The following is a 24,091-nucleotide window of genomic DNA, read 5'->3' on the forward strand; positions in this document are numbered from 1 at the left end:
ATATGCTTGTCTTCTGGATTTGAGGTGTTTCAAGTGAACCGAAAATTAATCTTCATAAAGAGGTATTGATTAATTTTTAGAAACTTGCTGACAAAGGTTGTAGTAAGCTGCCTTTTGATGAAGGTGTGCTGGACAGATGTTCAATAGTATTGGTAGCCAGTACATTGGTGTAGATCTGACCGTGCTACTAATTAGAGGTCTGCATCTGATGTTTATGCTCGCTTGAATTGCTTAGAGCATGCAGTTCCGTGTAAGTCTCTCAGATGTCAATACAGTCACTTTGGACTGAGGGGGCAACAGCACTTGACTTTCATGACACTCGTTGGAACATTGCACACTCGAATTGGTTGGCCATCTGCTATAGTTACCCGAGTGCCTCTAAGTCTCCTGCTGTAGGATCATGGCACATGAACATGAGATGAAAGAGTGTGCGAAAGCTAGACCTAATTCAAAATAATATATGCTGGGTGCAAAAGACAGTGCCTGTAACAATGTTGGGGAGAGATTTTCGTCAGCACCTGACAAGGGTGTCGGCTACGTGTACTATGGCAAGTGCTCTGCTCTCCTATCTTGGATACCCGCCATTAGACATCTCAAGGCACATGTCTGCAGTTTACGATAAAGTAACAATATTATGAAACAAAAAGATGCCACCCACCATGTAGAGGAGATGCTGAGTCGCAGATAGGCACAACAAAAAGACTGTCACAAATAAAGCTTTTGGCCATTACGGTCTTTGTCAGCAACAGATGACTGACACACACACACACACACACACACACACACACACACACACACTGCAGTGTGGTTTCAGTTGCCAGGAGCTTGTAAAATGTCAGTTCAGAATTGGGAGATATAGATGTTTCCAACATTTTGCTTCCTGTTACGATAATAGTACGAAATACTGAAAGACAAGCCAATGAAATACAAGCAAGTATGATGGGCAGCATTGTTCAGGCTGTAGGCGTGAATGCATGTGGATGTACAGTTGATATATGGACTGACAGATATCAGAAAATGTGTTACCGTCTAATAGTGTGGACTTTGCTTATTGAGATTAGGCACTGCGAAATATGGCACTGGCGCCAAATCGCTTTTCGGAGAGAGAGAGAGAGAGAGAGAGAGAGAGAGAGAGAGAGAGAGAGAGAGAGAGAGAGAAAGAAAATATATGGACAATTTACTAAGAACTTCAGTAAGGAAACATTATTCAAATTGTTAGGGGTAAATCCCCACCATTTTAATAAGATTTCATTTGAAGCAGACAAAGACTTTAATGTAATTAAGGCACTGTAATACCTTCAGCATTATTATGCAAGCATTATTAATGATTTGAATGTAGTCCTGAAACATATGTTAGATGACAATTACTTAATAAACGGCTCGAAGTAGTTTATTCCACAACTTATGCTGCTAAAGATAGTTACCGTTTCATGAAGAAAACTGATGACCTGAATTCACTATAGACAAAGTTGAAGCAAGAAAAGTAGAGTAAGTGTAACAGCTTGTTTAGAATGCTACACAATGTACTAAGGAACTACGACAAAGTCATGGAACTGCTCCAGGAGAGAGGTGTGTCTGAAAAACTTACTGATTACAACAACAACACTGCAAAAGAACTCATGACATTTTTAGAACCATTCAGAGATGCAACAGGAATTCTAGAAGGCAAGAAGTTTCCAACAGTTCTGTTTGTTTTGTTACGGGTGCACAAACTGAAAAGCCATTGTAATATAGGACCTGAAGATACAAGGGTGCATACGTACAAATTATTCTAGACAAGCTGCATGTCCAGCAAATGAAAACTGTGCTTAATTGCAAAACGCCGCTTTCAGTGTCACTGGTATTTTGGCAGTACACTACAACAGTTGTATTATCATCTACTAACTGCAAGTACTATGACTAGTGAATCATCGCTCTCTCGGTCTCACAGATGAGAAAGTTGAAACTCCAGCGTTGTACAGAATAGTAACAATTCTGTGGTGATTATTGGAAATGATATTTGTTTGTGAGACAGATGAGACCTTAAATAGTGTGGGTCAAAAGCCTGATGAAATATAGGTTCTGATACGATAGAACAATAAAAATTTCAGTGTGGTTTGCCCCGTTATCTTTGACAGGTGAAGCGAACTTGATCCAAAATGAGTCGATTCATTGTAATTACACCAACAGGGAATAATTTAGAAACAATTTCATTCTCGTTAGATTTCTAATTTGTGACGTGGTCCAATTCACATACGTACATTTGACTCAATAAAGCAGATGGAGTTATAAAAAGCAGCAACATAATTTTTCATTATGAGACTGACAAAGTTGGTAGATGCATAGTTTTCCTGTGAAATTCCAAATCGTTTCCAAAATTTCGATATTGCATTAAGCAAGCTGTTTTCTCTTATGGATCACAATGATGTCTCGATTAGAAACTGCCACTCAGGAGTATACATCTATAAGGCACACAAACTGATCTGAGTGTAGTTCCATCAGCTGGTGGGTGCGACACCAGTCTGCAGACACAGAGTGCTGAAAATAATTTGGTGGTAACAGCAGCACAGCGAGTGCGTCAAGACTGGGCGGCTTCTACCCATCCTCTGTACAGTGCCTACCCACCCCCTGTATGGCGCCTCATTCGACAGCAGCTCACTTCCGAGCATTTGTACTCGGGGAAGCCGTGCCAAATGTGGTGCGCTCGAGCGAGTTTGGGATTTCATACGGGCACTGATAACCGCGCAGTTGAGCGCCCCACAAACCAAACATCATCATCATCATCCATCTTTAGGCCTCCTAACCGATGTGTAGGAAGATTCCAACCTCGATTCCAGTCAAAATAAGGGCCAGCATTCAAAGACTCATATCTGTAGATTTCTGCTTGATACAGCGATCACTTCAAACATCCAGTCGCTGTATAATGCAGAAATCTACAGATACCAACCAAAGTTGGAAACTTCCTACATATCGGTCAGGAGGCCTGAAGTTGGTGTAATATATGCCAGAACTGGTAGCCCAATAAAATAACAGTTTGGAAATTAGATGGCTGAAAGGGGTTTCAATTGACATTCTACACAAACAGCCAAGGTCCCGCAATAATCTCTGAAAAGATGGACATACAGAGACTTATGCATTTGCTCCACATGTACTACTTGCCAGTTTCCTTGCCAGGTTCACTCATGTTTGGGCCTTTTTTGCTGTTTTGGAAAGGCGAAATGATATGTTAGTGTTCTGTCTAGTGTGACACCAAGGTACAGTATGGGATCAAAAGTATCCGGACACCCCAAAAACATACATTTTTCATATTAGGTGCATTGCACTGCAACCTACTGCCAGGTACTCCATATTAGTGACATTAGTAGTCATTAGACACCGTGAGACAGCAGAATGGGGCACTCCGCGGAACTCATGGACTTTGAATGTGATCAGGTGATTGGGAGTCACTTGTGTCATACATCTGTATGAGAGATTTCCACATTCCTAAACCTACCTTGGTCCACTGTTTCCGATGTGATAATGAAGTGGAAACATGAAGGGACACGTACAGCACAAAAGCGTACAGGCCAACCTCGTCTGTTGACTGACAGGGTCCACCGACAGTTGAGGAGGGTCGTAATGTGTAATAGGCAGACATCTATCCAGACCATTACACAGGAATTCCAAACTGAGATGTACCCACTGCATGTACTATGACAGTTAGGCGGGAGGTGAGCAAATCATCATCTCGCTTGGTGTAAGGAGTGTAAACATTGGATGACTGAACAGTGGAAAAACGTTTTGTGGAGTGTTGAATCCTTGTACACAATGTGGCAAACCGATGGCAGGATGAGGGAATGACGAATGCCCGGTGGATGTCATCTGCCAGCGTGTGTAGTGCCAAAATTAAAATTCGGAGGTGGTGGTGTTATTGTGTGGTTGCGTTTTTCATGGAGGGGGCTTGCACCCCTTGTTGTTTTGCGTGGCGCTATCACAGCACAGGTCTACATTGATGTTTTAAGCACCTTCTTGCTTCCCACTGTTGAAGAGCAATTCGGGGATGGCGACTGCAACTTTCAACATGATCAAGCACCTGCTCATAATGCATGGCCTGTGGTTACACGACAATAACATCCCTGTAATGGACTGGGCTGCACAGAGTCCTGACCTGAATCCCATAGAACACCTCTGGATGTTTTGGAATGCCGACTTCATGCCAGGCCTCACCAACCGACATCAATACCTCTCCTCAGTACAGCATTCCATGAAGAATGGGCTGCCATTCCCCAAGAAACTTTCCAGCGACTGACTGAATGTATGCCTGCGATAGTGGAAACTGTCATCAAGGCTAAGGGTGGGTCAACACCATACTGCATTCCAGCATTACTGATGGAGGGCACCACGAACTTGTAAGCCATTTTCAGCCAGGTATCCCGGATGCTTTTGCTCACATAGTGTATTTTGGCTTATCATCATAAATAGCTACACTAAGAGAATTGAACTTTGGGCTGACCTTTGCTGATGTTAGATAATTAGAGAGGTGGAAAAGATGTACTTTTTGAAGCATAAGATCTAAGTTGCCATATCTTAACCCTCCTAGTACTAGTGGGGTCAATATGACCCCATAAGCACATTGGAAATAGATATCACCCTTGTTGTCAAAACTGTTATTTTGAAAATGTATGACTTTCTCCTTGTGAGTCAATTGTACCAATGATGTTTCAATAACTTTTATTTTTACAACACATTAAAATTTATTACTGGTTTCTGCACTGAGTAGCAATAGTCAGTCTGACCCCAATCTAAATTTCTTTCTCTTTCTTGAATATAATATTTATGAAAACAGAATGATTACTGTTACATTGAACAATTGTTATGTATACTTTTATGTTTAGTTCATTGCAATACTGTCAATATATCTGACATAAATTATTTGGGGTCTATATGATCCCAACTGTATTCACTGAGACAAGAAAGCACTCTAGTAGGAGGGTTAAAATCTTCGCACAGTTTAGTGGGGACTGTGTGTTAGATGTTCTTCAAATTCAAAAAGATTTTCATTCTGATATGAAATTCCAAGATCATCTGCATACTTTCCATAAATAAGAGTGAAATATAGTCAGTTTTCAGCATGGAAAAATAACCCTTGCTGATCGCATGTGACTATCAGTCACACACTGTTTGATTATACACTGCCAGAGAAAGTGGGGAGGGGGAGGGAGTAGTACACTTGCAAATAAGATGTTGATTTTGATCTGATGATGGCATATGGCACCTGTGGTATAGTAGATGTACTGATAATGGTTTAAACATCATTCATCAAGAGACAGTTTAGTGGCATAGCTACCGGAACACCATCTGTGTCTATCCTCTTAGAAGGAATACTCACAGCCAGAAGGCTCAGTGTGGTGCAAATGTGTGAAGCAAATATCCGACCTTGCCACAGAGATGCATTCGTGTTTCCTACAGTCACCCGAGTGAGTTTGAAAGAGGTCAAATTGTGGCCTCCTGAGTTGTGGGGCAGTCCTCTCAGAGAACTCCCACATAAGGTGGACATCCTATATTAGCTGTGCAAAGATGCTGGTATCAGTAGTCACATGAACATTCTCACACCCGAGAAGAGGTTCTGGGCATCCACCCAGCAAAGATGCCTGCCAAGATTGCTATATTTTAAGGCCAGCAGTGGCAGATCATACAGCTACCACAGCACAGATAAAAGGACTTGTGAGCCTTGAAGTGTCAACATGAACTGTTGCAAACTGGTTATTAGCAGTGGGACTATGGGCACACTCACCTCTAGTCTGTCTTCCACTCACACTATAGTATCGACATGCACGTCTTGACTGGTGCCATCAGAGGACCACTTGGAAGGGGGAATGGCATGCCGCGGCCTTCGGTAATGAAAGAAGATTCTTCCTACACATAAGTGAAGGTTGTCTGCATGTAATAAATGTAGCTGGTGAGGGTTGGGGATGTTTGGGGGAAGAGACCAAACAGCGAGGTCATCGGTCTCATCGGATTAGGGAAGGATGGGAAAGGAAGTCGGCCGCGCCCTTTCGAAGGAACCATCCCGGCATCTGCCTGGAGCGATTTAGGGAAATCACGGAAAACCTACATCAGGATGGCCGGAGGCAGGATTGAACCGTCGTTCTCCCGAAAGCGAGTCCAGTGTGCTAACCACTGCGCCACCTCGCTCGGTGTAGCTGGTGAGTGCTGTCTCATAAGAGTGCATTTTTCCAAGGTGACCCCCACCCCCCTCTCCACATCAGGCATTGTGGTCTGGAGTGCAATTAGCTATAACTCTTGTTCACCTTTGGTGTTTCTGAAGGGGATGCTAACCAGTCCTCAGTACATGGAGAATGTCGTTAGATCTGTTCTTTTGCCGTTCTTGCAACAGGAAGGTGATGTGTTGTTCTAACAGGATAATGCTCACCCACACACTGCCTGTGAAACTCAACGCGCTCTGCAAGATGTGCAGCAACTTCCCTGGTCAGCACGATCTCCGGACTTGTCTCCAATCGGGCACATGTGGGATATGTTGGGACGAGTAGTTACTTATATGACTTGTCAGCTAACAACTCTTACAGAACTACATGAACAGGTCGAGCAGACGTGGCATGACATATCCTAGGACTGTATTCATCATCTGTACTGTCGACTGTCTGCCAGAATCAGTGCCTGCATTGCCGCCCGTGGAGGCTACACCACGTGTTTCAGCATGGGTCGATACATGGTACCTCCGAACTGCTTGTACTACTGATCTGTAAATGTAATTATTTTATGCACTCCATATGCATTGCTGCAACACTAAATCTTGAGTGAATTGGAAGCCACTAAAAAGAGTGTACTCTTTTTTCTGCCAGTGTATTATAAACTTTTCTGGATGTACCTGTCACAACTCTTCATTGGTGAAAAGCAAGTTTACGATAATGTTATCACAAACTGTGTGTCCTGTGAAGTGTTCTTATGCAAAAACAAAGACAGCTGAAACAATACATATACATTCTTATAACTATCTTTGTGGTCTGGTATTGCTGTCCTGAAAAATACATAAAATGCATTTAAGTGACATCCAATCAAAGATTCATTACCATCTTTCACAGGTTCTCACAGTGTTTTGAGAAGATACATGGTGGCATACGAAAGACTGGCCCAGAGTATTAGACTGCTCATTGTCACCTGCGACTTGTAGTCTGTGGGGTGGTTCCATATCAACAAAGAGCAGTACACAGAATTTGGTGACACAGTGGTGTACTACAGGGTCAGTGGCAAACGCAAAAAAGAATCGAGCCCCATCCATTTGTACACCTACTGCAATCACATATATTCAAGCACTTATGATCCAGAGTCCAAAGAAGTTGACACGACAAGTGAACATTTCATGTAGGTCTTGTCAAAGTGTTATTACTTATCCAGTTGACTGCAAGTGGCATCTCAATGGTAGACCTAGGTGTCATATACAGGGTGGAAAGTGACCAGTGAGGATGCAGGGTGTTGTACCCATCCCCCTAACCAACAAGTTTGAGGTGCTTTCTCTCACTGAAATTGAAACTGAGCCACTGGGACTCACTTCACCTTTTTTGAGGAAAACCATTTTGCCTGCTGTCAAGAGGAAAAGTGTAAGGGTCTATTAATCGCCAGCAGTTCAAATGTATGGTGAATGATGGTACCTCTAAGAGAAATGTCAGGAAGGGACAGGAAAGGACACCAGGTGCACTCAGTGTGTATGCCTGGAGGTCTCACACAACACGTTGAAGAGTCTATTCCAGCTGCCATTGAGGGAACAGGGTGCAACCAACTTTGGAACAAATGGCTGTCGTCTGGGCTCTGGTGTCAAACTTAAGCCACTCCAGCAACTGGCAGAGAAGGTTGGAAGACCAGCCTTGCGCATGTAGTTTCAACAAAGATCACAATTTGCAGAACTGTCCCTATAGCTGATTGCAGCCCTTTGGTTCTGAGTCGAGTGGAAGCACTAAACCAGAGACTTTGAACGTTTTGGGACTAGTTAGGCTGTGACTTCCTGGACTTACACTGTAGGGTTGAGGACTGTAGGATCCCCCTAGGTGTGCCCTAGACATTAGAGGCTGCTATTCAGGTAGCTAACTGTGTGTGAGGTGCACACAAGAGTTTTTTAGATTAGGCAACTCTCCATCCAATCCAAATAACAACAGCTGTAGGAAACCCGGAACTACAAGTGTAAGATCGAAACAAATGCCTCCCACACATGAGGTATTAAAATTCTAATGGTAAAGTGCAGAAGCATTCACAACAAAGTGCCAGATTCTGAAGTGCTCATGAAAAGCAATGAAGCTCACATAATACTAGGTACAGAAAGCTGGTTGAAGCCTGAAATTGAGAACAGTGACATTTTTGGGGAAATTTTAAGTGTATATCAAAAGGATAACAAATGGGAAATGGAGGTGGTGTATTTGACGTAGTAGACCACAAAACTCAAATCTACCGAGATAGAAACTGAAGCTGCATATGATACTGTTTGGGCAAGACACAGTATCAGGGATGGATATAAAATGATAATTGGATCCTTCTATTTTCCACCAGACTCATCTCCTGATGTAACTGAAAGCTTTGGAGAAAACCTCAGTTCACTTGTACACGAGTTCCTCAGTCATACTGTAGTCATCAGTGGAGACTTTAATCATCTGACAATTAATTGGGAAAATTACTGTTTTATTAGTGGTGGGTGTGATAAGACATTCCCGTGAAACATTACTAAATGCCTTGCCTCAAAACTACCTAGAATAGATGGTTAGCATTCCTGAGTATAGATTTAAGTGTCAGGAAGTCATTTCTGAAAGTATTTGTATGGAGTGTAGCCATGTATGGAAGTGAAACGTGGACAATAAATAGTTTAGACAAGAAGAAAATAGAAGCTTTCGAAATGTGATGCTACAGAAGAATGCTGAAGATTAGATGGGTAGATCACATAACTAATGAGGAGGTATTGAATAGAATTGGAGAGAAGAAAAATTTGTGGCACAACTTGACTAGGAGAAGGCATCGGTTGGTGGGGCATATTCTGAGGCATCAAGGGATCACCAATTTAGTATTGGAGGGCAGCGTGGAGGGTAAAAATCATAGAGGGAGACCAAGAGATGAATACACTAAACAGATTCAGAGGATGTTGGTTTGCAGTAGGTACTGGGAGATGATGAAGCTTGCACAGGATAGAGTAGCAGGGAGAGTTGCATCAAATCACTCTCAGGACTGAAGACCACAACAACAACAACAACAACAGAGGCTTGTAATTCTTTTTAAGCCGTCCGGGGTGGCCGAGCGGTTCTAGATGCTACAGTCTGGAACTGCGCGACCGCTACGGTTGCAGGTTCGAATCCTGCCTCAGGCATGGATGTGTGTGATGTCCTTAGGTTACTTAGGTTTAAGTAGTTCTAAGTTCTAGGGGACTGATGACTTCAGAAGTTAAGTCCCATAGTGCTCAGAGCCAATTCTTTATAATCAATTCCTTGCGGAATTTTTATGATTAATTATAAATTAAAACAGGAATTTGAAAAAAAAAAAAAAGGAAACAAAAGTAGCATAGACGGGTCTCGAACCAGGGTCGCCTGGACGGGAGTCTTGCTCGCTTGCCACTCGGCTACTCGCTCACTTGCCAGAACAGTGAAACTCTTCTGCATATAAAGAGCTACCCAAACTTAACAGGCAATATTTCAAAAACGAGGCCGCATTGGCACTTACAATTTTAGGGTGTGATAGGTACCTATCCACACTATAAGCAGGTGAAGTGGGAGCTCATAACTTTACATCTACATCTACATCTACATCCACAATCTGCAAGCCACCCCACGGTGTGTGGCGGAGGGTACCTTGAGTACCTCTATCGGTTCTCCCTTCTATTCCAGTCTTGTATTGTTCATGGAAAGAAAGATTGTCGGTATGCCTCTGCATGGGCTCTAATCTCTCTGATTTTATCCTCATGATCTCTTTGTGAGATATATGTAGGAGGGAGCAATATGCTGCTTGACTCATCAGTGAAGGTATGTTCTCGAAACTTCAATAAAAGCCCATACCGAGCTACTGAGTGTCTCTCTTGCAGAGTCTTCCACTGAAGTTTATTTATCATCTCTGTAACGCTTTCGCGATTACTAAATGATCCTGTAACGAAGCGCACTGCTCTCCGTTGGATCTTCTCTATCTCTTCTATCAACCATATCTGGCACAGATCCCACACCAGTGAGCTGTATTCAAGTAGTGAGCGAACAAGTGTACTGTAACCCACTTCCTTTGTTTTCAGACTGTATTTCCTTAGGATTCTTCCAATGAATCTCAGTCTGGCATCTGCTTCACCGATGATTAATTTTATATGGTCATTCCATTTTAAATCACTCCTAATACTTACTCCCAGATAATTTATGGAAGTAACTGCTTCCAGTTGCTGACCTGCTATATTGTAGCTAAATGATAAAAGATCTTTCTTTCTATGTTTTCGCAGCACATTACACTTGTCTAAATTGAGATTCAATTGACATTCACTGCACCATGTGTCAGTTCGTTGCAGATCCTCCTGCATTTCAGTACAAACTCGATGCACCTCCCAGAAGGTCCCCTCATAAGTGCTAACGTGTACTATATCGCACATGGCATTTGGCCTGCCGAGGAGCACCACAGTCTGGGACCCTTGGATAAATCACAAATATCCACTGCATTATGCCACTCACAAACAGACCTGGACTGCAGGCAGGTCAATGAGACTAGATCCGATGGGCAGGGCTTACAAATTAGTGAGAAATGATGGGCTTCAGACTGGCAGAGATTTTTCCAATGTTTTTTCAAATTTCCCTGATATTTCCCAGATTTCCCTGACATGTTTGAAATTCCCTGATATTCTCTGATTTCCAGAATTTGTGGCAACTCTGGCTCTACTGAGCACCCAACGTGGTGGTTTCCTTTCAGGTTCCACATTATCTGGCACATTAATCCAGACTGGGTAGCAATCGCTTCCGTGCAAGTCATCGACCACTTCCTATTGAGCAGTGTGTGCATGGGCTGGAGAGAAAAATGAGAGATCGATGGCCAGTGCAAAAGTGTGTGCTCTGTCCCATATTGAGCAAATGTGCGCGAGGTGACACGAGAAGCCTCTCAATTTCACTAGCCTGGGACAGATAGTTGCAGAGCCCCAAAGCACATTGTGTGCATTAAAATCACCACAGTGCAGCTGTGTAACAAGGTCATTTAGAGCCCCTTCATTGAGCGCATCATGTGACAGCACATAGAGGGAGCGTATTGTCAACAGATTATGCACATGCACTGATTTGGCAACTGCTTGTAAATTCGTTGTAAGTGAGAGAGGCAAGGAGTGGAAGTCGGTACCGACAAAAATACCTACTCCTCCTCCCAGGCCATCCTTTTTGTGGAGTACATAGCCCCAGAGTTCAGGGGCATATGACTCAGTGAAATTAGTCTCCTGGAGACACAGACACAACAGTCTACCCTGAGATAGTAGACGGAGTTCCTACACATGCATCCTGAAACCCAGCAAGTTCCACTGAAGTATGGGAGTCATTCATCCTGTCTCTCCACAGGGGTGGGAAGGTCGCAGTGGGTGAAGGTTCAGTGGTGGGGCGAGACGAGTGCCCATCACACACCTCATATTCCTTCAGCTCTGGGGAAGAGTCAGATGAAGCATCAGGTAGAATCACATCGACATGGTCCAATGATTTATCACTTGATTTTGTGTGTTGTTGCTGCTTTACAGTAGCTTTTCACTGTTCTGAGGGCTCTGCTTGAGCCGAAGTAGGAGTGGTAATGGCCATGCTGGGTTACTCAACAGCCTCAGCCATCAGAGGTGCCTGGGGTTCTCCCAAGTACCTTTGTCTGCTGATCTAGGGGATGCTACAGGCTCTGAAACACTTGCTACCTTGTAAGTGCACTGATATGTGCAGGTGTTTTCTGTTCACACTGAACAACTCTGTTTGTGTATAACCATTAGCTTTGGGAGCATGTTCCTGAAGGATCAGCACAACAGATGTAACAAATGAGGGAGGCTGCATGGACTTGTAGATCTTTTTGGCTTCACCATAGAGGATATGATAATTTATGTACTTGTCTGTTTTTATTTTCTGTACTTCGCATTTCTCTAGAAAGATTCTGCAGTCTCTATTCCAAACAGGGTGGTATCCAGAGCATTCGATACATTTGGCTGGAGATGAGCAACCAGCACCTTCATGAGCAGCCTTACTGCAGTTGCTGCACGTTGCTTTTCCTTTACACCCGAAAGTTGTATGCTGGTATTTAAAATAGCACATTGGATTTGGGAAATAAGGCCTCATGCTAAGGTGAAGGAAGCCAGCCTTAACATACTCAGGAACTTTCATGCTACTGAATGTCAGGATACAGGAGTTGGATTTGATAATATTTCCATCCACACTATTCGTGATGGCAACTATACACTATGTGATCAAAAGTATCTGGACACCCCCAAAAACATAAGTTTTTCATATTAGGAGCATTGTTCCGCCACCTACTGCCAGGTACTCCATATCAGCGTGACCTCAGTAGTCATTAGACATCATGAGAGAGCAGAATGAGGCACTCTGCGAGACTCACGGACTTCGACCATGGTCAGGTGACTGTGTGTCACTTGTGTCATACGTCTGTATGCGAGATTTCCACACCCCTAAAATCCCTAGATCCATTGTTCCCCGTGTGATAGTGAAGAGGAAACATGAAGGGACAGGTACAGAACAAAAACGTACAGGCCGATCTTGTCTATTGACTGACGGAGATCATCAACAGTTGAAGAGGGTCGTCATGTGAGATGGATCCACTGCAAGTACTATGACAGTTAGGATGCCAGATGAGAAAACTTGGATTTCATGGTCGAGCAGCTGCTCATAAGCCACACATCATGCCGGTAAATGCCAAACGATGCCTCGCTTCGTGTATGGAGCATAAACATTGGACGATTGAAGAGTGGAAAAATGTTGTTTGGAATGATGAATCACGCTACACAATGTGGCGATCCAATGGCAGGGTATGGGTATGGTGAATGCCCTGTGAACGTCATCTGTCAGCATGTTTAGTGCCAACAGTAAAATTTGGAAGCGGTGGTGTTATGGTGTGGTCATGTTTTTCATGGAGGGAGCTTGCACCCCTTGTTGTTTTGTGTGGCACTATCACAGTGCAGTCCTACATTGATGTTTTAAGGACCTTCTTGCTTCCCACTGTTGAAGAGCAATTCGGGGATGGCAACTGCAACTTTCAACACGATCAAGCACCTGATCATAGTGCACAGCCTGTGGTTACACAAGAATAACATCCTTGTAATGGACTGGCCTGCACAGATTCTTGACCTGAATCCTATAGAACACCTTTGGGATGTTTTAGAATGCCGACTTCATGCCAGGCTTCACCGACCAACATCGATACCTCTCATTAGTGCAGCACTCCATGAAGAATGGGCTGTCATTCCCCAAGAAACCTCTCAGCACCTGACTGAACATATGCCTGCGAGAGTGGAAACTGTCATCAAGGTTAAGTGTGGGCCAACACCATATTGAATTCCAGCATTACCGATGGAGGGTGCCACAAAATTGTATGTTATTTTCAGCCAGGTGTCCCGATACTTTTGATCATGTAGTGTACCTTCTGGAGACCACTTATGTTACAATCCTTCCTTGGGAATGTTGGCTAGATCCCTGCATGTCACAACATCCAGGGTGCTATCCAGTTCAGTGTTTATTGCATATTCCCCAAGGCATTTAGCAGTTTGTAGGTTAGTGGCTTGCTGGGAATCTGAAGTTTCCATTAGCAGGGTCCCAGTACCAAACGCTTTACTGATTTTAAGGAGTCACTGATTCCCTCCAAACCCATTTGTATACAGAAGGGCAAAATCTTCTGAAAACTACCCTCCTTCCATTTCACCATGAGAAACATATTCTGAGGACCATCATGTATTCTGTTACTAGAGACTGTACCTTCCAAATAAACTCCTGAGTCAGGAGGATTGTCTACACAAGCCCTCTTGTTAGACTGGGTGTTAGTACCTTCCAGCACCCATCCTTTTCGCTGGGAGAAGGAAAGGAAAATTTTGGAGGATCCTTTTGGTGCCATGAGCAGCTATGGAAATAAGGGTCCACTCAGACAGGGTCCCATGTGCCTGAATAAGCCTTATACAACTGAGGTGTGGCAGGTTCCCCTGAGGTTGCCAGCTAGCAACTGTTCCACCTCAACAGCCTTGCATCTCATCAGTGCACAGCACACCTTGAGATTCAAGGTTTTTTTAATAGAGGTTTTCATCATCCTCACGATCCGAGTGGTCAAGCCAAAAACCCCCTTCCCTGTGACATACAACGTTCCACTGCTGTGCTGCAAAGTAGCCACTGAAGCATGCCCAGAGCTTACAGTGACAGAGAACTAACAGCCTTGACCAGTCCCCAGCTCAGGAACCCTGCGGTCACCAAGCCCATACCCAGCAAATGAATGCTGATCCCCTGAAGGATGTTTTCCTCAAATCCTGATGCCAAAGTAGAGGACTGACCAACTTCTTTTTAAACTGAGCACAATGCAGCCACAGTAAATAGGACAGTGAGAAGTCAGTTCTGAGGAGAAGTGTTGTAAGAACATCTGGGAGGCTGAATTGCTTCTGACCTTTCTGGGAGGCTGAATTGCTTCTGACCTTAAGTGGAGGATGAAATTATTCTACATTTGCATCTATACTGTGCAAGCCACATTATGGTGTGTGGTTAAGGATAATTTGTGTATCAATGTCACTCCTTTGCCTGTTCAAGTAGTGTATGGTTCATGAGAAGAACAATTGCTGGTAACCCTCTGTGTGGGCTCAAATATCTCTGGTTTTAACTTGATGGCCTTTTTGTGAGATATACGTAGGAGAAAACCAAATAATGGCTCACTCTTCTAGAAAAGTATACTCTCGAAATTTTAACAGTAAACTATACCATGGTGCATAATGCCTTTTTTTCAAGTGTCTGCCACTGGAGATGGCCGAGTCTCTCAGTGACACTTTTGTGCTTACTAAATGATCCTGTAATGAAATGTGCTGTTCTTCTTTGCACATTCTGGAAGGGCACTGCTATAGTCACTTACTAACATTCATTTGGTCCTCAGCAAGCTTCATGTAGGCTACTGAAACACACACTATGACTCTTTTGAGAAGTTTTGCCATGAATATTATCAGGCAGACTTTAGATCTGTATACAACTGATTATTATACAACTTTTTATTATAGAACTCATTTTTTTATACAACAGTATCTGATTCATAAACAGCAAAATAAGTGCTCATGAAGAGGGGGCAAGGTAAGAGTACGTCAGGAGGGGATGGATGGGGTGGGAGAAGGGAGGGTGTGTTCTGCAGCCACTATAATTTTTAATAAATAATTTTAGGATTAGATTTATTGTTACTTCATCATCTTAGACCTATGTCTAAGCATTTCTGTTCACTGTCAATATGCGTAAAGCGCTGTTCTGTTAGCATCTCGCTCACCTGGTGGAACAATGACATGTTTTGTTTTATGGTCAAATATGGCACCATTTTTGGTCAATTTCATTGTTCTTCTCAGTCAATTCTGGTGTAATTTTTTGTCAAGTTTGCTGCTATTTTTGCAGATTTTGGTATTTGTTTCTGATGGCTTATTTCTGAAGTACTATTATGATCCTAATTTTGTCTTATTTCATTGTTTTTCACTGTTAAGTTGAAACTGAAAATGTAATTATCAACAATTTTATGTTTATTGACATCACAATTTACATTTATTTACATTGTTAAAAGAATATTTATATTAAACGCAGCAAACCCGGAGCACAGTCCCACTGCAGGTAGTCTGTCTACAGCTTGGTAAACAAAAATTGGATTTTCACTATTTCATACAATTACTGACCAAATTTAAAAATTTAAAATGCTTTCATAATCTACTCATTAAGAGCTACAATCTTATGTTTCAGGTTTGACACTATAACTCAAGAACATCAGTTAGAAACAGTGTAGATGCAATGAGGCAGCACAGTACCCATACTATATTCATCCAGCGTCTGAGAATGTAAGCACTTAGTGTCTCCCAACAAACTTGACACGTAACTTGAAACCATCATGAAACTTTTTCTCACACCCCTCACAAAAAGATGAAAAGAAAAAAGTTTATTGCTTATTGTGTTTACACTGTACATGCGTTGAAACAGCAGCATCAGATATTATGTTTTAACTGATTATTTCTTTCCTACCAGTTCTATTCATAACACATTTTTAGACAGTATCCACTTATACCACTGAAGTACCCGCAAAAACATGTCATTGCACGATGCATAGTTCAGAAGATACGATGTCTCAATGTTTCATACATGGGAGTTCACTTCTTTAAAGAATCAGTGGTGGGGGTTTATGGTTAAATCTAATGGATTTAAAAAAACGTACCAATAGTGTAAAATTAGATGCTCTGAGTTCAAATTTAAATATGCGTGAAAATTGCCTTCAGCACAACACCAGAAATTTGACAAAGTCCACATATCCTAGTGACATGGACAGTTGTTTTCCCTTAAATTATGAAGGAGTTTGAATACCTTCAGAATATCTTACATGACTGAGACCTGCCATTCTTGTACCAGTAGTAGACTTATTGCCATGTCAGCATTAATAAAGGTCATTATCATCCCAGGGATTGAACAAGAACCTACATCTATGAACACAGACTTAAGAGATGTACCGTATCAGAAGAGTTGTAAGCCTAATATGAAGGTACAACCCAGCGCATTTCAGTGTTTTCTGCACTTCTGCCTGAAGTATCTGTCCCTTCACATTTCTCAAAAGATTACTTCTTTAATCGGTAAAAATTTGTCTTCCCACATAATGAAGCAATTTTCACTTTTCAATCTTAATAGTGGCAATGTTTTATTTAGGGATGTCAAATTTCCCGCTTTTTTTGCGTAACAAATCATACCAAAAATTATAGTTTTGAGATGTGTTTAATGTAGCACATCAATTAAACTACATATTTCTGCAGGATGCACATATAGATACAAAAATCACCAAACATGGCAATTTAGCTTCACAAATACACAAATCAACATAGCACCTGTTTTGTTTGCTTCCATCAGCCAATCACAGTACAGGACAAATAATATCACACAAACATGTATCTGGTGGTAAAACAGTACACTGAGAATATTCACTCCAATATTTAGCCAAATTACTTTTTTTATTTCATAAATGAAGTTTGTGATGACAGCATGACTTCCTGAGTAGGCTGGGGGCTAGGTCATATGCCATCTCGATTTACGTGTTTTCAAAACAAAAGAACTGTATTTGGTGTTTCTCACATTTATACTTGCATATTACATAAATATCTATTTTAACTGATATATCACATTAAAGATATCCCAAAAATGTGGCATTTTTTGTACAGCAGGTTGTGCAAAATTGGTAGGAAAATTGAAGTCAGTGACTAAAACTGTTACTAGAATCTAGCTCCTTTGATGTTGTACCTAGAGGCATACTTTTTTACGTATCAACTACTATTTTAAGATTACACACAATTCTCCGAAATGAGAAAGAGTCAAAATCCAATTTCAGCATTTAATAACTACTAGTTACCATTATTGGAAAACTGCTGGCCTCAGGTTTGCAATATTTTTACACAGGAATAGGAAATAATGTCAAATTGCGTTACTTTTCGTAACAACTCACAATTTCACATTAGGTCACTAAAAATTGCCATTTCACATTATTATTTTCTTGCAAAGTTTTCCTGTCCCTAAAAATAGGTTTAGCTATGTATGACCTTCAGGCAGTGATGCTTGTGCCAATGGTACAAAGATGAAAAGTCTTTTATAAATTAAGATTAAACTACTTCCGTGTCACCACAAATATGGTATCCCAATGATTCTGAACAAATATTATTGTCACTTTTATTAATTTTATTTTGTTAATTATCATATTCACTTTTTTTGTAGATACCCAAAACTAGATGATAACCATTGTTATTTTAGGCATGAAGTACCTGGCAGCACAGTTGCAATAGAAATTGGTTCTTGTGCTTTGCTTTACTTTCCACAATTTTCAATCAAGTGTACTTTATTCAGATAACTGCAGAGGGCAACAAAAGAACATGTAACTATAAGTCTTATACAACTAACAAAAACACAGTTGTCTTAGAAAAAACTGATAAGAAGAACTGCTTACTTTTAATAGTAATTTAAATTAGATTTTCCTTCCCGATTTTTCATCGCACTATATCTCAATGCAGTGATTAATATAACATCAAGACAATAAGCCACAAATATCTAGTAAGATGGCATCCTCAAAATGAGGGAGACATTATCCACAGCATTATAGAATACACAGCAAAGAAATCTGAGCGAGTCTATGTTCCCGACAAATGTGTTACATTAATCAGAAATGCAAAGAGGAGATCCCCAACATTTAAAAGAACAGAGCTTTGAGGAGTTCACGAATTTAAAACCACTGTATGGTGAAGTAACTATAATATACCAAATAACATTGATGGGAATCCATTTAAGATCAGTGATGTGGAGCTCTTACATTTTGAGAAAGGTAGTGACTGTTTTTCTCAAAAGGGTAATTACAAACAGCTGGAATGGCAAACTGTTAATTTCAAACCCAAAAAAGCGTTCTGTGGATAATATTTGGGAAGAAATTTGTGTGAAACCTGTGTACAGAATGTAGTTAACAATTCCAAGCACCAAAGTAAATTATTTGAAGAGCTTGATAACTAGTAACATAATTCCCGGGTTCTATAGCAGTTATTTTTAACAATATTTGTTAGCTTTGTCTGCAAATTATTGGCTTGCAAATGATTTGTGACTTTCATATCTTTTTTTGTGTTTTGGAAAGTTAATGTATTTATATTTTTATTGAACAATGGAAAGACAGTTACTACTCACCATATAGCGGAGATGCTGAGTCACAGAAAGTACAACAAAAAGACTGCCACACAATAAGCTTCCAGCCAACAAGGCCTTTGTCAAAAATAGAAAACAGATGCACACATGCGCTCACGCAAACGCAACTCACACACACATGACCATAGTCTCTGGCAGCTTCAATTGCTAGAGACTGCAGTCACGTGTGTTGATTTTTATTTCATATTTTATTTCCTTACTGAATTTTTTTAATGACATGAATCTCTTTTGCAATAAATTAGCATAAACAAACAAATAACATTATTTATTCTCTCTGAGTTTTAGACCCTTCTTATAATTTAGTACCCAACACTTAACAGAAAGTAAATGGTAGTTGAGATTTAATCTGGCACTCACCTCTGATCTCTATTTGTTCTTTGTACAACTGGAGCTCTATGATGCTCCTCAGTACCTGAATTCATCTCATCAGAACTGTTAATGACCAACTGCCGCCTAGAAACAACACACATTTTTATGTAGGTAATGAACTTTGTCTGTAGGAGAACGAGAGACAATATCAATCATTCATAAGAATCTGTTTTGATTTGCATGTCAAATAAGCAATTACATAACTGAATCTTCTACATGATTCCATTCCATGCATCAGCATTTGATTGTTGTAACCATAATTGCCCATTTGAAGGTCATCATATAGGAGACAACACTTTGCAATAGAAAATACAATTTTATACTCTTCTCCCAACATTACTGTCAATAAAGACATGCCTTTAGACTCTTTAACTACTACTACTACACAAATTGCTTATGGCTAACATGAAAGTAAAGGGTCAAAAGTGAACTCGGCACAGTCACGCAGATGTCACAGGGTTAAAATGATGGAAAGTGGAAATGATCAGAATTAAGCATATTTTCTCCCAGTTATTTTCTACAAAACTGATTTCCTTGCTAAGCTGTCTGTCATGAGGTCACATTCAACTGCAGAACTGAGGGCACTAGTCACCAGATGGAAGGGTAATAAAAAATGAACAGACATGCAGAAAAAAAGACCCTTATTGGTTGAGATTTTAGATAATGTTTTCCATCTAACTCTCTCCTTCTCTGTCCCTTAGCTCTACAGCTGCATAGGAACTCATTCAAAAATGGATGCACAAAGCCTGTTCCCTCACTTTCAACATTTGACAAGTGGGTAAGTGAATTCAATTGTGTCTGATATTCTTGACCACATCGGATTTCCCGAGATTGCAACTACAGACGAAAATATTGAGACAGTATACATGGTAATGGAAAATCTGTGGTTCAAGAGGCATGAATTATCAGAAGAAATAATGGCACAAAATTTTTGAACAGAACAAGTGTTGTATTAGTTCAATGCTGACCACAAGCAGGTGTGAAAAAGAATCTTTCATCAGCAACGTTAGCAGCAGTTTAAAAAAAAAAAATTGATTCTGCACAATGATTTGTCACTGTGGATGATACTTGAGTCCACCACTTCACTCTATAAACAAAACAGCAAGTGGATCAATGGATGGAACGCTTCGGGCCTTCTCCAAAAATGACAAGTCAGTTTCATTAGAAGGAAATGTTATGACTAATGTAACAGGTATTTTACCATTAATTATGTAGCAAAAGGTAAAAAAAAATCTGGTGAACTATAAAAGTGTTCTAGATGAAAGAATATGTGAGAAAGAAACTGGGTTACAAAAGGGCAGGCAGAAGCCAATACATTTTTCTCAGCACTACAAACATTCACATAGGTGCTTTGGAAATAGGGAACCAAAAGCTTTGAAGAACAAATTGCTCTGCAAAAAGTTGCACAAGTAAAATTATGAGTTGAGAACACAATGGGTTCTGTCTATAGTTATTTATATGTGGGCTATAGGAATGAGCTCAATAATTAGGCTATCTTTAGAAAATCTGTGTGACTAAATTAATGAGTATTGAACAATTCAATAAATGTTAAGGGAAACATTTCTGTTCTTACTAGACTTTGATGTCAAAGAAAAGCAACAGGTAGGAGATACAGATTTATTCAATCTATGTGATCCAAGCCCTATCTCATCGAACAAAGAACGAGTTCTATAAACTATAATCTGTCCACTCGTACTTGGAAAGTAAAAAATGTTAAAGGTTCATATGGAAGAGAATGTAGACAGAAGACATACAAAGAGCTGCTTGAGATCTGCTTTTCTGGACACCAAATTACTAACGTATATGAATAGGTATCTGTTCTTTTGGAGATGTCCGAAAGAACAGATACCATTCGTGATCTTGCAGCTCTCGAAGAATGAAATGTCTGAAAGAACAGATACCATTGGTGATCTTGCAGCTCTTGAAGAATGAAATTACAATGAAATCCCATTTAGTTGCTTACAGGTGTTGGTAAATATCAACGGGGACAGTTGAAAATGTGTGCCCCGACCGTACTCGAACCTGGGATTTCCTGCTTACATGATACCATCTTCAAATAAATAAAGCTTACCGGCCAATGATCTTCTTCAGTGCGGAAGCACTCACACTGCCCGAACTCTTACGGGAATCGGTAGATTGACTGCCGCGAGTAAAGAGTACAGTGGGCAGGGGCACTACAAATGTAGTGTGTGGACAGTAAGTTGTTAGTGTGAGTCTCACGGGGAGCATGCCAGAGATAAGTCCCTGCAGTAGCATTATCCTCTGTGTCCTCGATGGCTCAGTCAGATAGAGTATATGCCATGTAAGCAGGAGATCTTGGGTTCGAGTCCCGGTCGGGGCTCACATTTTAAACTGTCCCCATTGATATCTATTAACACCTGCAAGAAAGGTCTGGATTTCATTGTAATTTCATATTACAGACATGTTGAGAAACAAACTAACTGGACTAAAGATAGTGATGGATGGGAAAAAAGGACGGCACTGATATGACAAGAAACAACAGGATTTTATTTCCATTTCACGGTGGCAATCTCACATTGTCACATTAGAGGACAAGAGAATTTGGGGCATATGATAACAGGACCATGACAGGTATGTTGAATTAAACAAAACTATTCAGAAATTTCTTTGAAGGATACAAGATGTTACAATGGTAATTTGGTAAGAGACGTGACTGAAAACATTCAGAGTATCTACCAAACATAAGCTAATATCATTAGTTAATATGACAGATGACACAGAAAATAACAGAAGAGGAAAAACTTACAACAATTTAAAAATCACAAATTCACTTTTCAAGGAAAAAGGATATACACAAGTATACTGGGGCCAGCAGAGGTCTTAGATCAATAATTGACTACATCTTAGTAAATGATAAGCTAGCAGGCCACGTAAGGGATACAAGAGTTTATAGAGGACAAGATATAGGATCAGATCATTTCTTACTAATCTCCAGAATAGATCTTTTTACAAAATGGAAGAAAATAACTAAACAAGTAACAAACCAACAAGACTAAAGCATTTATAAGGTATACTTGCTTGAAGAGCACAGTATCAGACACCTGTACCAAAGGAGATTAAATGAAGAACTAGCAAACTTACAAACTAAAGACAATATAGAAGAAGAATGGCAAACTCTGAAGAATACTGTATGCAGAGTAGCAGGAGAATCTCTCAGTAAAAAGAGAAGAATATGGAAAAGAAAAGAATACGGAAAAGAAAAGGCCTAAAAATTTGGAAAGAGGATATAATGAAAGCTGACAAAGAAAAACAGGATGCATATATAAAACACTTAAGCAGCCCCACTATTGAGAACAAACAATACTATAAGGAGAAAAGAAATAATGCTAAATGCATAGTAAGGACAGCACATCAGGAGCACTGGGATAGGTTTATTTCTACTATCGAACATGATATCCACGGAACACAACAAATGGCATATTAGGTTTTAAAAACCTTAACCACAACAGAAAGAGAAGATACAAATAAGTAGTATTGAAAAAGAACACTGAAGTGCTGAAGAAGAACATTACAGCGAATTGTGGTATGATCATACAGCACAAGAAAATGAAATTGGCCAACTAGACGAGAAAGGATTAGATTAAATACAGTCTGACGAATTAACATCTGCACTAACATCACTTAAGAACAGAAAAGCAACAGGAAAAGACGGCATTAATGCTGAATTATTAAATTATGGAGGAATGATGCTACACTCACGACTGCCATATCTCTTCAACGAATGTTGGAAGAAGAAGAAGACGAATAGTATTCCCAAAGACTGGAAAACAGCTAGAGTAATATCAATTTTTTAAAAAGGAGCTAAAAGCCTATGCAGTAATTACAGAGGAATAAATTTACTGGACTCAACATACAAGGTGTATGCCGAGATTTTAAATCCAAGACTTAAAAACATAGCAGAAGCAGTACTGCATGAGGAACAAATGGGTTATAGGAAAGGACACTCCACAATAGGTGCAGTTTTTATCCTACAGCAAATAATAGAAAAACGGAGAGAGTATGATAAAGAAACACACATTACTTTTATTGACTTTAAAAAAGCTTTTGACAATGTCAACATATATGGAAATCAGAATTTCAGAAAGGCAACTACCTAGACAGGAACATTATTTTAAATAATTTACTATATGCTGATGATGCAGTGATCCTAGCAGATAAGGAAGATGACCTTCAGAAAGGAATCTACTTGCTAAAACAAATAAGTGCAAAATTTAACATGGAAATTTTAAAAGAAAAAACTAAGACACTGGCCTTCATGGGGAAAGAACCAATCAGAACCAAAATAGTGATAGACCAGAAGATTTTAGAGCAAGTAAACCATTTCAGTTACCTCGAATGTGAAATGACATATGGCTACAGCAGAGATATTGAAATCAAGCTTAGTAAATTCACTCGGCTATGTGTAACAATCATCAGGAACATAAAAAACAAAACCAGGAAAAACACTGAAATTAAATTTTACAAAACTGTTGCAGTTCCCACCCTGCTCTATGGAAGTGAGACATGGGTGATTACCAAGAAGCAAGAAAGCCGGATTCAGGCACAAGAAATGAAATTCCTTAGAGGTGTTAAAGGTTGCACAGGAGAAGACAGGCTAAGAAATCAAGATATTAGAGAAGAACTGCAAATCTTTAGCCTCAATGATTGAATTTGAGATTACAGAAGAAAACAGAACGAACATCTACAAAGAATGGAGAGTGAGAGACTTCTCTTAAAGACAAGAAATTATAAGTGCCATGGGAGAAGAGACAGAGGAAGACCACAACAGAGATGGGTACTGTAACAGGCAACGATCATTGTAAGAGTACTTTAAATGTCTGTATATATCATGAGAT

The 24,091-nt window shown here is 40.3% G+C and overlaps 1 protein-coding gene across 6 annotated transcripts in view; it reads right to left on the reverse strand.

Moving 5' to 3' along the window:
- Positions 1-24,091, reverse strand: part of LOC124710380 — a 192,561-nt gene that overhangs the window by 42,088 nt on the left and 126,382 nt on the right. For all 6 annotated transcript variants that reach the window (XM_047240922.1, XM_047240921.1, XM_047240920.1 and 3 more), the window contains one exon: positions 19,224-19,319. In XM_047240922.1, coding sequence (XP_047096878.1) covers positions 19,224-19,319 — 96 coding nt within the window. The remainder of the gene's footprint in view (positions 1-19,223; positions 19,320-24,091) is intronic.

Source organism: Schistocerca piceifrons, chromosome 1 (assembly GCF_021461385.2).
Source record: "Schistocerca piceifrons isolate TAMUIC-IGC-003096 chromosome 1, iqSchPice1.1, whole genome shotgun sequence".
Classification (NCBI taxonomy): domain Eukaryota; kingdom Metazoa; phylum Arthropoda; class Insecta; order Orthoptera; family Acrididae; genus Schistocerca; species Schistocerca piceifrons.